Raw genomic sequence first — 16,230 nt, 5'->3', positions numbered from 1 at the left:
TGACCCATTTTGGATGCTAGGTAAGTACAGGGTTTGTGCTGAGGCTCTGGGAAGGTGATAAACGGGTCTCCCGGAAGTCTGGAAATGGGCCGTTTCCCGCCTTCGGAGGGCCTCCAGAAGGCTGGGGGGGAGGGGGAGGCCGTTTTCGCCCTCCTGGAGGCTCAAGGAAAGCCTCCGGAGCCTGGGGAAGGTGAAAAATGGGCCTACTGGAAGTACCGGAAGTCCGGAAACAGGCCGTTTCCGGCCTCCAGAGGCTTCAAGGAGGCCTGCTAGGCCCAAAATGGGGTGCGGGGGGGGGGTCACGTGCACATGTGCAGGAGGGCAGGGCCGCATGTGGGGGGTCCCACACACGTGCAGGGGGTTGTGCAGGGGGTCATTGCATTATGGGTGTGGGCACGTGTACGCGGGCTATCGCACGCACACACTTTTGGCACTCAAAGAAAAAAAGGTTAGCCATCACTGGTGTACTACAATTTCATGGCGTCACCAGGGGACAGATAAACACCTGAGGTAGCTTCTTTATTATTAACATCCCTGCATCAGGTTGTCCTTGAATTACAAAAGTTACAATGGGGTTACTGAAAAAGTGATTTATGACCATTTTTCACACTTATGATCACTGGAAAATCCCCACGGTCACGTGATCAAAATTGAGATGCTTGACAATTGACTCAGTTATGATGTTGCAGTGTTCTGGGGTCAAGTGATCGATCACCTTTCGTAAATCTTCTGACAAGCAAAGTTAATGGGGAGCCAGATTCACTTAATAACCGTGTTACTAACGTAACAGCTACAGTGACTCACTTAAAAACTGCGGCAAGAACGGTTGTAAAATGGGGCAAAAGTCAATAACTATCTCAGCAACAAAAATGTTGGACTCAGTTGTGAATTAAGAAAAAGAAAAACCAACCAGAGCCTTCAAAAAAACATCTTAAGTAGATCAGAAGTTCCAGTAGCCTAAAAAAACAAAAAGAAACTATATAGTGTGAGAACTCTTAACAGTCTGTAGACAGATAGGCAGAAGAGCTCATCCATGAACACCAGTGGTGGGTTTCAAAAGTTTTTACTACCGGTTCTGTGGGCGTGGCTTGGTGGGTGTGGCAGGGGAAGGATACTATAAAATCTCCATTCCCTCCCCAATCTAGGGGAAGGTTACTGCAAAATCCCCATTACCTCCCGATCAGTTGGGACTTGGAGGCAGAGAATAGATGGGGGTGGGGCCAGTCAGGATTTTTACTACCAGTTCTCCGAACTACTCAAAATTTCCGCTACTGGTTCTCCAGAACTGGTCAGAACCTGCTGAAACCCACCTCTGATGAACACCAACTAACAGTCAGAGAATTTAGTGTAAACTCATTAATCTTGCAACACATGGACATATCGTTTCAACTGGGAAACTTTGAGCACCTTAGACTTGAGCACCTAAATCCAAAAATGCTAGGGAATTCTTGGAACCTTGGCATTCAGACAAATCAGCCATCAACAAGCACATAGAGATAAACACACTATTCCAAAGAGACTATAAAAAAGCTACAAAGGAAAGAAAAAGAGCAATATACCACCTTACCAGCAATCAGATAAGCATGGATTAACACCAGAATTAACACCAGACAAGCAGTAAACAACAGCTTAATCAAGGTGAAAACAACACTCCCACCCACTCTGATTGGCAAGCTAGTGTACATAAACAGAGACAACGGGGTTATTAGTCAACTAACCCCAATTGATCACATAGTAATAAATTTCTGCGATCTTATTTAAGACCTTATTTCTATTGTCCCATCAGTAACTTTCCTTTGAATTCACCCAAATAAATTACAAAATTCTTTGCCCCTATCTGGAATTGAACTAGTGGATTTTTCCTTTGCAGTGTTATTTTGCAGTTGGACTATTGTTCAGTATAGATCATATGGGTGAAGGCTGCTACTGCTTGTTTCTGATAAGTTTGTGCCCAAACGTCAAGAGTTCTCTTTCTTATGGTTTTGTGTATGCTTTTTTTGTAGTCAATGATGATCCAAGATCTTGCTTATTAAGAAGTATGCTCCTATGCATAACTATAATTAGAAGCAATTCTAAGGAGTAGGCATAGACATTTAACTTGAATTACTAAGGCTAAATCCACAACATTTTAATCTTTTCTCCTTGAAAAAAAAATTGCCAGGTAGAGAGAGAATTAGATAGAATCATCATTCAATCCTGATTATCTCCCCACTTCTCATTTTATAATGGAGAATGCCTGATAAAAATCTCCTAATGTGCATTCCAGTATAGCTAGTGGTGAAATTCAAATTTTTTTACTACCGGTTCTGTGAGCGTGGTATGGCTTAGTGGGCATGGCAGGAGAAGGATACTGCAAAATCTCCATTCCCTCCCCATTCCAGGGGAAGGCTACTACAAAATCCCCATTCCCTCCCCACTCCTGGGGAAAGGATATTGTAAAATCTCCATTCCCACCCCACTCTGGGGCCAGCCAGAGGTGGTATTTGCCGGTTCTCTGAACTACTCAAAATTTCCGCTACCGGTTCTCTAGAACCTGCTGGATTTCACCCGAGTATAGCTCAGTAAGAAATCTGTCTCCTCACATTGGTTTAATTTGGTAATATTGCAAAATAACCAGGAGTCTAGTATTGCATTCACAAAAGTTTCACCAATTGGCTGGTCAGTAAGAGATTATCATCTGAGTGATGTTGAGTTGGTTGGAGAAGAGACCTATTTCGACATCATGTTTGTTAGGCAGAAGAAAGGCACACTTGGAGAAGCTGTGTTATTGTTGTTCCCAATATTGATGGGGCCAAACTATATCTTGGAGCAAGACAGCTGGACTAAACAGTTTTAACTCTGGTCAGTATGGCTGAATGCATTGGATCTAAAACAGAAGTGGGGAACGATGGCTGGCCCCTTTATGACTTGTGGACAGCTCAGGAATTCTGGGAGTTGAAGTCCACAAGTCATAAAAAGGCCATCATTCCCTATCTGTGATCTAAAACAATCACTAACTGGTTGTCCCAATTCCCATCCTCATCCCCATCCCCATCCTTGGTTCCTTTTAAAAAAGCTGCAGAAGTGGATGACCTTTCTATTGAGTATCATTTTATTTCATGTAAAGTATAGATTTTCTGTCTAGCCAGAGCTACCTAAACTCTTCTATGTTTGAAAAAATTGTGCAATTATGAAGAATCTCAGCAAAAAAAAAAAAAAAAATCCCCCTCTGCTTCTCATTATCAGACCTGGTCATTCTGTTGTAGAGTTGGAAGGGACAAATTTTCCACCAGTCCTATTTTGGCAACTGGTACACTTCAAGTAAAGAAGAGTTTTATTCTGCTTTATTTCACCCTTTGTAATGTGGGAGGAAATACGTTCAGCTTTAGGCTAGTGCTAGTTATCTATTGTTAGCAAAGCAGATTGCATATTGGTACTGACCAGTCACAAATGACCCAGCCATCTGGGTTTGGGACACAGCTTGGAATGGGAGAATAATGTAGCTGAGTGTAGATATAGCAACCTCACAAAAAATCTGATATATTGATATTATTGTGTATAAAAGACTTGATAAGACAACAGTCTGAGTCTGGAGACTTTTAGCCAGACATTGGCTCTGAATTATATATCATAATTACATTGTACTTTCTTTTTTTTCCAAAGAAACAATCTTTAATCTTATTAAAAAAGAAACTGAAAACAATTAAAATACAAACTAAAGATACAAATTAAGAAGGAAAAATGTACTTTATATTTTATAGTTATTGACAGTCACTAGTTTATCAAAGAATTTACAACTATGCTATATAGTAAATAATATAAGACATAGTAAAATATCACAAAATGTCTGATGTAGTAACATATTTTATTGATCGAAAATATTGCCTTTTTTTAAACAACAGATCACACATTACTAATAATTTTTCCTTGGTATCTGGAATAATATCATTTTTCCAATTCGTTAATGGTAATTCTTTTTGCTATACTCATGCTCCATACAACCACAATTCCTGATAAACCATCAAATTCCAAAGATTTGATATTTAACTAAATATTATATTAACATTCAATATTTAAAGATTTTTCCATAAATCTATTAATATACTTTAATATACAATGCCAAAAAGATTTTAAATGATCACATGACCATATTGTGTGGTCAGTAAGCATCAACTTACATCTTCAGCAGAAATAAAACTTGTTTCCATCCTTAAAAATGTATTGTTTGGGGAGGCCAATACACTCTAAATACACTTTTTGATAACAACCTTAACCTCAAATCTGTAGGTTCCATTATAACATTTTTAAGGTCCTGAAGCCATTGCTAATGGAACAGTTACAATGTAAACTCATTCTTGATATATTTTAAAAGAAATTATTGTACTTATGCATGTGTGGTCCTCATCAGTGAAATGTGTGGTTGGAAGCTTTTGCTGTTGTTGCTGTGGTTGTAGAGATTGTCAGAGAAAATATATCCTTACTAGCTGAAGTAATTATACTTGTTTTACGCACGCTGGGAGTATGCTATGACTAGTGATGGATTATGAGAAAGTTTTAATAGGCACTTTGAGAATAGCTATAATGATATAACCTAAGATGAATTCTGTTATTGAGGCAAAATTGCTCTAAAGTTGAGTTTTTGACAGAAGTTAAACTAACCACCCTTTCCATATTTAGATATTACATTTCACAGAGAAGAAAATCCTTGCTTTGATATAGGATTTTATTTTGTTTTAAAAGAAATCTATTTTTCATTTTATGCTGATTCAGTGAAAATATTTTAGGGCTAATGTAGTCAAATGATAGTACTTTAAACTACCTTGATCTCAGATAGATACTTAAGCATTTATATTTGGTATAACCTGTTTAATTCTAGAATGTGTTCCCAATGCTGTAGAGATCTCTTCAAATGAACTTTTAACATAATAGTTGTTTGCATCATTTAACTGGGCCATGGGATATATGAGTTGTGTAGATTCCAAAATTGAATTAACTGACCAAGGGAATTAACCCAGAGATTAGATTTAGCACCACACAGATCCAGTTTAACTACCCTCTATGACATTCCTGGTGTCTGGTAAACTATTTTATGGAATGTTGACAGTTCCCTTTGATATTCTACACAGGATAAGGGCTTTTCTAGCACACACGCACACACAGTGTCATTATGAGACAATGAAAAACATTATAAAAGGGTAAGGAGCATGGCTTCTCTGAAGTGACACTCATTCCAGTTGCATCCTTGTAGAATTTAAAAGAATTCTCTCCAGAGAAAAAAATAAAATAGAAATGGAGAGGAAATTGACAACCTTCTAGCCTACTTTCTACTGGTGGAAGAACTAAAATGTAATCCTCAGATAAGAAAAGGTATCCAAGATTTTGTGGGCATGTGTTTTTAACACTGACTTGGAGAATAGTGTGATATATACAAGACTTTTTAAAAATTAGTTACATAATAGTATAAACTAGCCATTTCTATAACCAATTTATCTAATCAGTAAAACCCAAAATTTTTAAAAGTCGTGTGTGTGTGTGTGTGTGTGTGTGTGTGTACACACACACACTTTTTTGAAAAAAAAAATAAACTTGTGTTTGACTAATATTTATATCTGAGATACTTCCAAGTATCCAAATATTGTTGATATTAATTGCAGCAATGTTTTTTTCCTGCATAGCAACATTTTAATATTCTTTTAAACATCTTCTAATGTTCTTATTGTTTTCTATTAACTTTTATATTGTTCTAGAGTGATTTGACAATGAGATGGGTGGCAGCTAAATTTAATAAATGAATAAGTTATAAATAAGATAGCAACATAGCAGCAGTATTTAAAAGGTGTTTTTTCCTTAGCACTTTCAATTTGAAAGAAAAAAGGTGGGCAGATAAATAGATGAGAGATGGGGGGGGGGAAGAGAGAGAGACAGATAAACTAAAGCCCAATTACAAATAATTAAGATGAAATATATCAGATGAAGTGGCGATTATGTTATAATCTGTATCTCCTGAACTTCCCTTTGGTAATCCCCCAAGCAGCTGGGTGTTAAAACAATTTTATTTCTGGAAAAAAAGACTTTTGGAGTTGTGTGATAATCAAAAGCATGTTGTCAATAAAAATAATGTCTGAGGCTAACACTTTGCCTCACTTCATTTTGCAGTATGCTAGGGGTATGTATGTATGTATGTATGTATGTATTTATGCATGCATGCATTTGAGAAATCTAATTAAGTCACTTGTGAAGGCTGCCAAGAGAAATTTCATTTGATATATGGGTACCATGAGGGACACTTTGACAAGGTAGGGACAAGTTTGTTTGGTCTTTAGTAATTTTAGTTTTTTGTCTCATTGTATCCCACTTTTATTATTTTTACAAATAATTCAAGGTAGCTAACATATCCACTGCATCTTCCTCTTCCTATTCACAACATTTTCCGTTATGTGCAAATCTATTTTCAAATCTATTTTCAAGGTTTTAAAAGTTAAAAAAGAAACTTACACAATAATGTGAAATATTAAGGGTAATATTGGTAAAAAATAGATGAAAATAAATATTATGGCAAAAAGGAGGTATACAAATTGTAATTTTAGTTGAAAGGGCTAAAATTTGTTAACCGGCCAAATACTCTGTTCAGCAAAAATACATTGTATGTTTGTGTGTGTGTTTGTGTAAAAAATAAAAAAAAACTTTACAAAAAAAAATAATAATAATGTGAAATATTGTGCTGCTGAAGGAAAACTGACCTGCATATTTTGCACCATTTCTAAGAAACGTTGTTTGTGAGGAAATTTAAATCATAAAAATAAATTGGTGATTGTAACTGTAAAGTTATTAGGTTACCCTAGTAAAATGGCTTCACAATTGGAAGACTTGAAGGATAAGGTTGAAGTAGAGCCTCTTGGAGAAATCTAACTATGTGGTTAATAAGAATCAGCACTAAGTTGATGTGCAAGTACAAATAATCAAGAAAGTGATTAGAATCAAGTGTTAACTATCACACTTTGAAATATTAAAAACTGTAAACCATCTAAAGAGCTTTTGATCCTTATGGCAAAAATGCCAAGATATGCTGTGTGTTTGGAATACCATTGACAGTTTAGCATCAGCTTTTAAAATATAATTTTAGATAATATCTTAATATCAAAATCATTGCTGTTTTGGAGACAAGATATCTTGTATCACATGATTAGATCATTTTTTTTTTTGCTAAATAACACAATTAGCTGGAAATTATAAGGTCTGCACCGCAGTATGGAAGAGGAGAATGTTGATGTGGCCACTGCTTAATACTGAACTTGATTTAGGACAAGCTTCTTAACTATTACTTTTTCTCAATGTTTTTTAGAAGGACAGATACTGAAGCTGAAGCTCAAACACTTTGGCCACCTAATGAGGTGAGAAGACTCCTTGGAAAAGACCCTGATGTTGGGAAAGATTTAAGGCAAAAGGAGAAGGGGATGACAGAGGAGGACCAGAGGCTGGTGTGCAAGGGGTTGCAAAGAATCGGACTTGACTTAGTGACTGATCAATGGCAAAAATGTTGGGGTGAACCCTTTCTCAAACTGCTTTTGACAGATTAGTTTTAGCAAGTCAGGTAACTTGACAGTTATGTATGTTGAGTCTTGTAATTTTATGCTGAGATCCAGGACCTGATTTTTATTTCATATACACAGCATAGTGAACATATATTTCATCTTCATTACATTAAATGGGCTGGATAAATCTTTTGATGTGGGTAAAAATTTAAAATCTGACCCTGGATCATTATTTCCTGCGCTAGATTAATTGTATGGTATTATACCTAGATGGGTTTTCCTAATTAGTGGACAGAAATGTTATACTCTCTCATTCTGGTAAAAAAACAGGATAATGAACTGCCATTTGGGAACTTACATCAGGTCAAAGGAACTCTGGAGAAAAAAAAATAATGTGTTTAGTTTATGGGATTCAAACCCCACTATTAAAAGGAATACAATTATAATAAAAACTTCCTCTCTGGGAATTACTCCAGACAAAACATGTACTGCAGTACTTGTTTCATTCTGAAAGTAATGATCATTACAACTTTCTTTTTTAATTATATAGGTGGTGAAGATAGCCAATGGCCTCCTAATAAACAGAAGACCTCTTTGAAGCTGAATGAAGTCTTGCAGTCACAACAAAAAGTTCTGAAAAAAATATACAGTATTGCAGCTAATTTATTCCACTGAAACAATTTTGGAATGCCTATATCTGACACCACTGACAGTCAAATATAATCATAATAAAAAAGATCAGATTCTCAAACCCTTTGAAGAAGGAATACAAAGGATGCCATCCATCACAAGAAATTCAGGTAATATAAGCAAAAATTCTGTAAAAAAAACTTATCACTTGAGCTGCCATTGATTGACAAGTTTAAGTGACCAAAGACAGCAACCTATGCACATTAGTGAGCAAGCTGTGTTAAAAACAGTGGGATTTAAGTGTGAATAGGCTTTTGTAGGATTAACCTCAAAGTAAATCCTTTTTAAGTAAATATGCTATTGCAAAGTCTCACTAAATTATTTTTCTATTACATTTGCAATTATTATCATTACATTGGTGAAATACAGGTCTTGTATCTTTAGAACTCTTCCCGAACGAGGAATATTTAATCAGGGTCTTAAAATCATAGGGTTCGAAGGGACCTTGGGTATCTTCTTGCTCACTCCTTTGCCCAGTATAGGAGTCCTCATACTATCTTGAACAAATGATGGTTTAGTCTTTTTTTGAAAACTTCCAGTGATGGAGTACCCATAACATCAGGAGGTAGGCTGTTCCACAAGTTATCATAATTGTTCTCACATTCAGAAAATTCCTCCTCAAGTTTGGATCTTTCACTATAAAATATCCTTGGATCCTTGGATTTTTGCAGTTGAGATCTTTTACTTTAAAGAACCCATTGGTTCTTCTCCTGCCTTCATGTTCTCTGGAGAATAAATCCACAACCTCTTTCCATATATAGAAAAACAGCTATCGTATCTCCCTTTAGCCTTCTCCTCTTTATGCTAAAGGTACAAAGTTCCTTTAACCATTCTTCATAAGGTTTAGCCTCAAAGCACCTTACCATCTTTGTTGCTCTTTTCTGTACTCTTTCCAGTTCCTCAATGTCTTTACTGTATTGTAGAGGACAGAAATGGATGCAGTATTCTAGATGTGGTGTGACCAAGGCAACACAGAGTGATGCTATCATTTCCTATTATCTTGACATTATAGATGCAGTCAAAAACTGCACTGGCTTTTCTGGCACCTGTGGTACTTTGCTAACTGACGCATAATCTGTTGTCTACCAAGATACCCAAATTTTTGTCTCAAGTACTAATGCTAGGGCAGGTGGCATTTAACATTTGCATGTGCCTGCCTAAATGCAGACCCCTAACATTTCTCATCAATCAACATTTTGCTGGATAGGACCCAAAATTCAAGTCTATCAAGATATTTTTGAATCTTGACCTGTTTTTTGGAGTATCAGCATCCTTCTCCCCAGCTCTGTGGCATCAACAGATTTTATCAATATCCCTTCTAGTCTATCATCTAGATCAGGGGTGTCAAACTCACGGCCCACGGGCTGGATGCGTCATGTGCTGCCTCCGCCCCTGCCTGGTTTAACAAAGGGGGGGAAAAGTCCCAATACGTCATGTGATGATGTGAGTTTAATACCCCTGATCTAGATCATTTGTGAAGATGTTGAAAATTATTGGGTCCAGGACTGAAGTTGAAGTAGTCCACTGCATTCTTTCCGCCATGTAACATAGATCCTGTCTCACTAAGTTGCAATTATACCTACAATATCACATATGCCATCCTATACTAGGATTAAGTTCTTCCTGTTTTTTGCCCGTATTCTGTGCATTGTATAAGCACCTGAGTCTTTTAATGTTGTCCTCCTTAAATTAATGTCCTCCTTAAAGCTATCCAGAGGAGCCTGGATAGCTCAACAGACAGAGCTCTGTAATTTAACACCAGCTGTCTGCAATTAAAGTAAGATCGAATCCCGCCAGGCTCAAGGTTGACTCAGCCTTCCATCCTTTCTAAGGTAGGTAAATTGAGGACCCAGTTTGGGGGGCAATAAGCTGACTTTGTAAAAATATACAAAAGTATGAAGGCTATTGCTTAACGCACTGTAAGCCGCCCTGAGTCTCTGGAGAAGGGCAGCATATAAATCAAATTAAAAAAAAAAAAAAATTCCTCTGCAGCATCTCCTGGTGTATTCTTGAGTACCACTTTCTTTCTTTCCTTTTACCTTTTCCTTGTTGTAACGTTTACTGCTTTTGGTCTTCTGTTTTGGGCGGGGGGGGGCAATTAATTTTCCCAAGAGTCCACATGAGAAACTGGGACTGTTGTGGAGGACCACTGCCATCCCTCGCCACCCTCTGCGCTGCTCTGCCCTGATATTACCAAGCTTGTAGACCAAACAGGGACAGTTGAAGAGTCGGATATGGCCGGTAGGCCATAAAATATCCAGGTCTGGTTTTGGATGTGGTTTTAAGTAATGGCCATCCTCTCCCTCTGTATTTAATTAAAGACCTCCAGATGACTTTATCAAGATGTCTTGCAAAGCCATTCTTCCAAGACTTTTATGAAATGTAGCCCATCTGTTGCCAGAAGCCCTTTTTGTCCATATATCCAATATTCATTAATAATAGAAAAAAATCTAAATTGCAAGTAGATAAATTGCTAAATTAATTACAGTGATAAATCATTTGGTACTGTAACAGGTTATTTATATGTATGGACTAGACTTCTCTAATAGGACTGTTGCAAACTATAAAAATGTTAAAAGACATCTAAGTTAGTCTCACTTAATGGATATTTCAATTATACATCAGATTTGGAAAGCTATCAGACACCATAAATCCACTTCTCTTTCCATTCATGTTTGAATAGAGAAGTATTAGTGAGAGGATGATACCAGGTTGACAGGTCTTCAGTATTATAACATTGCATAGCAAGTTACCATAGAGTTGAAAATCTGTATATGATTTGATGCCAAATTTGAAGCTTTGATGATGTTTGGCTTTTTGGAAAACAGTTACATAATTGTTTTTCTGCAAACTCAACCTCTGTTTAATGTTCAAAAATTACTGTGATTGGTTTTTGGAAATTTTTTAAAAGTTGCTGTTAGCTCCCTTTCTCTCCACATTTATGAAAAGGAGTTAGGATCTCCTTTTTCTAAATCATTTGAACTACACTGATTGTTTTTAGTTTAGTTAAATTTAGATTTACCGGTAACCATTTTAAATTATTACTCTTGTTATTTAACTTTAAGCAGTTCACGGATGGAACGGTAGAGAATGAATTGAAATAATAAATACGATTACAATACCATGCTAAACAGGCCGTACACATATTGCTGATTTGGCTTAGTGTTGAAGCACACACTCGTAGCACCCTTTCATTCACCAAGCTATCACATAGAATTTGCTTCTGATTTTGTGCAAATAGCTCTGGAAAGTAAATAATTAGGATTATCAATGCCAATCTGATCAATTTTTTGAGTTTTGTTTAAACCCCATATCTACAAAGGATGGATTTGGCTTTTCCTGAAGCAATCCTTCCTTGTTTTTAAAATATAGATTTGCCACCAAAACTTAATAGAGCTTAGCCAAGCCTTTGTTGTCAAAGGGCATTGCCCAGGTTTCAAGAGAATAATAAAATTTGTCCCACAATTTAGAACAGTTAAAAGAGGTCTTAAAAAGATTTTTATGAGCAGTTGTGCTGCTTTGTTACCAGTAAATGTGATCCATTATTGCAGGAAAAATCTTCCTTTGGAGTAAAAATATTGAAGCAAGGCTGTTGTAATAGATTTTGATTTCAGAAGTATTGCCTTGCAATGATGTTGGCAGGTTACAGCATGGCAAATGCAATGCCAAATAACTAAAATTCTCTACTTTTTTTTTTTGTTATACAATTTTGAAATTTCCAGATGTATTTTTAAACTTTTGTTTTTCAAACTCCAAAATTTTATGGTCTTTAGATCATTGATATGCTAAGTACTGTGTAGTAGAGGCCAGGATTCCACCTTCTCTCACTCCTTTATTCGTTTTAATATTTTTGCAAAACAGGATTTGAAAAAAAATTGATGAAGAGATGTGAACCAAAAAGGGCAAGGTATATGAATTTAGCTGCCTAGGGTCCAAGTATATTTATAATTGGCAAACTACTCCCACTTTTTTTCCCCTAATGATCAAGCTTTTAACCCTTTATGTAGGCTTGCAATACAGTAAAGCCAATGCCTGATAAAATATAGAGGCCAGTACAAACCTCAACTGGTTCATCACTGATCAAACAAAAAAGTATGACAATTAACTTTTTGAATAAATTATTTAAACTTCATAAGCATATAATATTCAACAAAGCTTGAAGATTACCCAGATTTGCATGATTTCTAGGTCATTGTTATATCATTTCTGTAGGATGGTGGTGTCCAAACGTGGCAACTTTAAGACTTGTGGACTTCAACTCCCAGAATTCCGTTAGCCAGCTCAGCTGGGGAATTATGGGAATTGAAGTCCACAAGTCTTATTTAAAGTTGACAAATTCGGAGACCATTACTCTAGGGCAGTGTTTCCCAAACTTGACCCTTTGAAGATGTATGGACTTCAACTCCCAGAATTCCTCAACCAGGCATACTGGTTGGGGAATTCTGGGAATTGAAGTCCATGCATCTTAAAATAGCCAAGTTTGGGAAACACTGCTCTAGGGGCAGAATTAAATTTAGCACATCATGACATGTCTGGTGCTTACTATGGAGATGTAATCATGGGCAAAGAGTTGGATTAAGGCCAAATGTTTGCTTAGCAGAAAGTGATTTTTTTTTCTTCCCCTTTTGTTTTGGATACCTGAGCAAATACATGGATAAAAATGAAAAGGGGAAAGAAAATATCAGAAAATCAGGAGGGGAAAGGGAGGGGGCGGGGAGAGAGAGGCAGGCCCTGCACCGTTCAGGCCCGCCTTTCTTGGCCCGGAGAGACTCGCCTGAACTTTAATCTCGACGCTGCCACCCAGGGAAGCCCCGCCTGGTCAAACAGCGGCACCGGGCAGCCCGAAGAGTTGGGTGCCCTTGACAGTTCAAAAGTTCAGCGGGGAGCGACGGGGCGAATCTACCCCTCGCCTCCCGATCGCTCCGTCAGGCGGGGAACTAGAGCGCAAAAGGCAGGAGCGCAGCTGTCCTGAGCCGCGGGGCGGCGGCGGGAGGGCCGATGGATCGCTCAGCCCTGTCTTGTGTTCTCTCCCCAGGTGAGAACGGGAGCGTCGGCGAGGTGAAGAAGCGCTGCGGGGAGACGGAGCAGCCGCAGGCGGGAGAGGCCGCGGAAGGCGGCGGCGAGAGGTCCCCGGCGATGGAGCCGAGCGTGTCGCCCGAGGAAGGGCCGAACGCCCAGCTTCCCTTGCAGGCGCCCTGCAGCTTCAGCTCAGCGCTCTGCTTCAGCTCGTCCGGCGACGGCAGCGGCGGCGGCGGCGGCGATGATGACCAGGCTCCGCATCCGGAGCTCGACGCCGCCTCTCCTTCCTCCTCCTCGTCCGGCAGCTGCAGCAGCAGCAGCAGCCGCGTGGTGAAGCACCAGTGGGACATTAACAACGCGGCGCCCGAGTCGGAGGAAGAGGAGGAGGGCGGGGGCAGCAGCAGCCGCGGCAAACCCTCGCCGGTCTCCGTGGGCAGTCCCGATCCGATCGGCGAGTCGCCCCTTCAGCCTTTCCCTTCGCAGGCGCCGGCCGAAGAGCCGGATTTGGTGATCGAAGTATCCGGGCGGCGGATCCGGGCGCACAAAGCGGTGCTGGCGGCCAAGAGCGACTATTTCCGCGCCCGCTCCTCGCGGGACATCCTGCGGCTCAAAGGGGTGAGCTACGGGGCGCTGCGCCTGCTGCTGGAGTACGTCTACACGGCGCGCATGGGCGAGGTGCGGCACGACAACCTGGCCGAGGTGGTGAGCGGCGCCCGCGTGCTCCAGATGCCCTGCGCCCTGCACTGCGCCGCCGAGGCCATGCGGGCCCAGCTCAGCCTCGACAACTGCTACCAGCTGCTCTGCCTGGCCAAGAAGCAGCGGCTGGCCGAGCTGCGCGAAGCCGCCTTCCGCTTCATGAGCGACCACTACCTGCAGGTGCTGCGCGAGCCCACCGTCTACGGCCGCCTGAGCGGAGCCGAGCGGGACCTCATCCTGCGGCGCCGCCTTGAGGCCGGCAAGGCCTGCCTGCTGGTGGCCGAGGTGAGCGACGCCTTCGAGCGGCTCGGCGCCGGCAGTCGGCCTCAAAGCCGCGAGAGCAGCCGCCCGCAGAGCCCGTCCTCGGTGGTGTCCTTGGAGGACGGCGGCGCCCTGCTCTACAGCTACCAGGAGGCGGACCAGGAGTGGAGCGTCCTCACCCGACTGCCCGAGGAAGCCAACGCCAAGGGATGCGCCATGTGCGTCCTCTACAACTATCTTTTCTTAGCGGGCGGGATCTCCACCGGGCCTGGTGACCAGCGGCCCAAGCTGTCGGACAAGGTGTTTTGTTACAACCCCTTAACTGATACCTGGAGCCAGGTCAAGCCCATGGGGCAGGCACGCTCTCAGCTGAAGCTCCTGGCTCTGGATGGGTATCTCTACGCGGTGGGTGGGGAATGCCTCTTCACGGTGGAGAAATACGACCCCCGGTCGGACCGGTGGAGCCCCGTGGCCCCTCTGCCCAAGGGGGCTTTTGCTGTGGCTCATGAGGCAACCACCTGCAACGGGGAGATCTACGTGTCTGGAGGCTCCCTCTTCTACCGGCTGCTCAAGTACGACCCCAAGCGGGACGAGTGGCAGGAGTGTCCTTACAACAGCAGCCGGCGCCGCTCGGCTGACATGGTGGCCTACAAGAGCTTCATTTACCGCTTCGATGTGAGCAGCAGCCGTGGGGAACAAGGGCAGAGCGCCGGAGTGGAAGTCTTCCAGTATAATACGGTGGCCAAACACTGGCGTCAATGTGCTTCCTTTCGCCCTGCTGGCAGCCCGGTCCAACCTTTTCGCTGTGCTGCATTGGGCAGCACCATCTATTGTGTCAACCGGACTGGGATGTTGAGCTTCAACTTGGCTCAGAATGGCGAGGTGGAAGCAAACGGGGGACCTAAAGGCACCTTTGATACAGAACTGCTCAAAACTCCCTTCGATGCTAAAGGTCTCCTCCTCCCATTTGTGCTTATCCTCCCAGAGAAGGAGAAAATTGGGGAGCCAGAGAGTCCTCTGTCATTGTGAGAGATGACCTGGTGTTCGGGTCGCTGCTTAGCATGCAGTTTGTCCCTTTTATCTGTGATGTCAACAACGTAGAGCTTTTACTGAAGCATGAATAAGGGCTGGCACAAGCTCTTCAGTCTTGGGTGGTGATGATGGTTGGGCTCCAAAGGCAATAGAAGTAGCAGAAGATAATCCGAGGTGGAAAGGCAGCAGTATGTAACAACTCCTTCGAGGGTATAGAAGCAAAGAGGAGATCATTGTCAGAAATGTCTTTAGTTCATGCATGCACACACCATCGTGGGGGATTATTGTGTTCCACCTAAAAGTGTTGGCTAGCTGTTCAGAGGCTTCCTTACTGCACTTCATGTAGGAAAGAATTCATCTCTTGGCACTCATGTAAACCAGCCAGTGAAAAGCTGCTAGAACAGATTTAATTGTTGTACCGTATCTGCGTCCCTTTCCAATCTAGAAGTATGTTGGATCTGTGTAAAAACCAGGAAACAACCCATTTTAAAAAGGAATTTCAGCTATGTCAGTGTTCTCTTTGTACATAGACATCTTTGAAAGGAGATTCTTCTAGGCAACTTTTGCTTGATCTTCTTGCTCTTGGATGCAAGAAAGGAGCCATAGGAGAACTAGGAGCATGTAAGGTGGGAAGGGATCAGTATGCCATTTTGGAAGTTTTAATAGGCAAAAAAAAGTTCTTGTATGAAAAAGCAATAGGCGATCATCCACCTCATCATCTTTTCTTGTTTGCATTTTTAAGTTTAATGGAATCTTTATTGAAAACATGGCATTGTGCAACAATTGTGGGTGATTTGACAGAAGCATGACTTAAGGTTTGAAACAAGTAACATTTCTCCCATTTGTATATGTTGGAAAAAGAAGGAAAGTGAAAAAAAAGCACCAATATATCTATTCAGTTCTGGGTTTGTTTGTTTTTTTTTATGTGCAACTTTTTTTAGGCAAGATCAGAAATATATATAATCAGTTTTAGTCTTAACATGCATTTGTGTTTTTTAAACATAGTTTTGCACTGTAATTT

At 40.8% G+C, this 16,230-nt stretch overlaps 1 protein-coding gene across 1 annotated transcript; it reads left to right on the top strand.

Annotated features, from left to right (window-relative positions):
* The first annotated feature begins 8,286 nt into the window (after nucleotides 1-8,286).
* KBTBD11 (kelch repeat and BTB domain containing 11) lies at nucleotides 8,287-15,619 on the top strand. The gene is made up of 2 exons (XM_070954957.1): nucleotides 8,287-8,311; nucleotides 13,237-15,619. The coding sequence occupies exons 1-2, from the start codon at nucleotides 8,287-8,289 to the stop codon at nucleotides 15,204-15,206; spliced, it is 1,995 nt and encodes a 664-aa protein (XP_070811058.1). The 3' UTR covers nucleotides 15,207-15,619.
* The last annotated feature ends 611 nt before the right edge of the window (nucleotides 15,620-16,230 follow it).

This window comes from Pituophis catenifer, unplaced genomic scaffold, assembly GCF_029215685.1.
Source record: "Pituophis catenifer annectens isolate HBS135680 unplaced genomic scaffold, rPitCat1.0.hap2 SCAF_1, whole genome shotgun sequence".
Classification (NCBI taxonomy): domain Eukaryota; kingdom Metazoa; phylum Chordata; class Lepidosauria; order Squamata; family Colubridae; genus Pituophis; species Pituophis catenifer.
The sequence above is the reverse complement of the archived record's forward strand: the minus strand, read 5'-3'. Positions and strand labels throughout refer to the sequence as shown.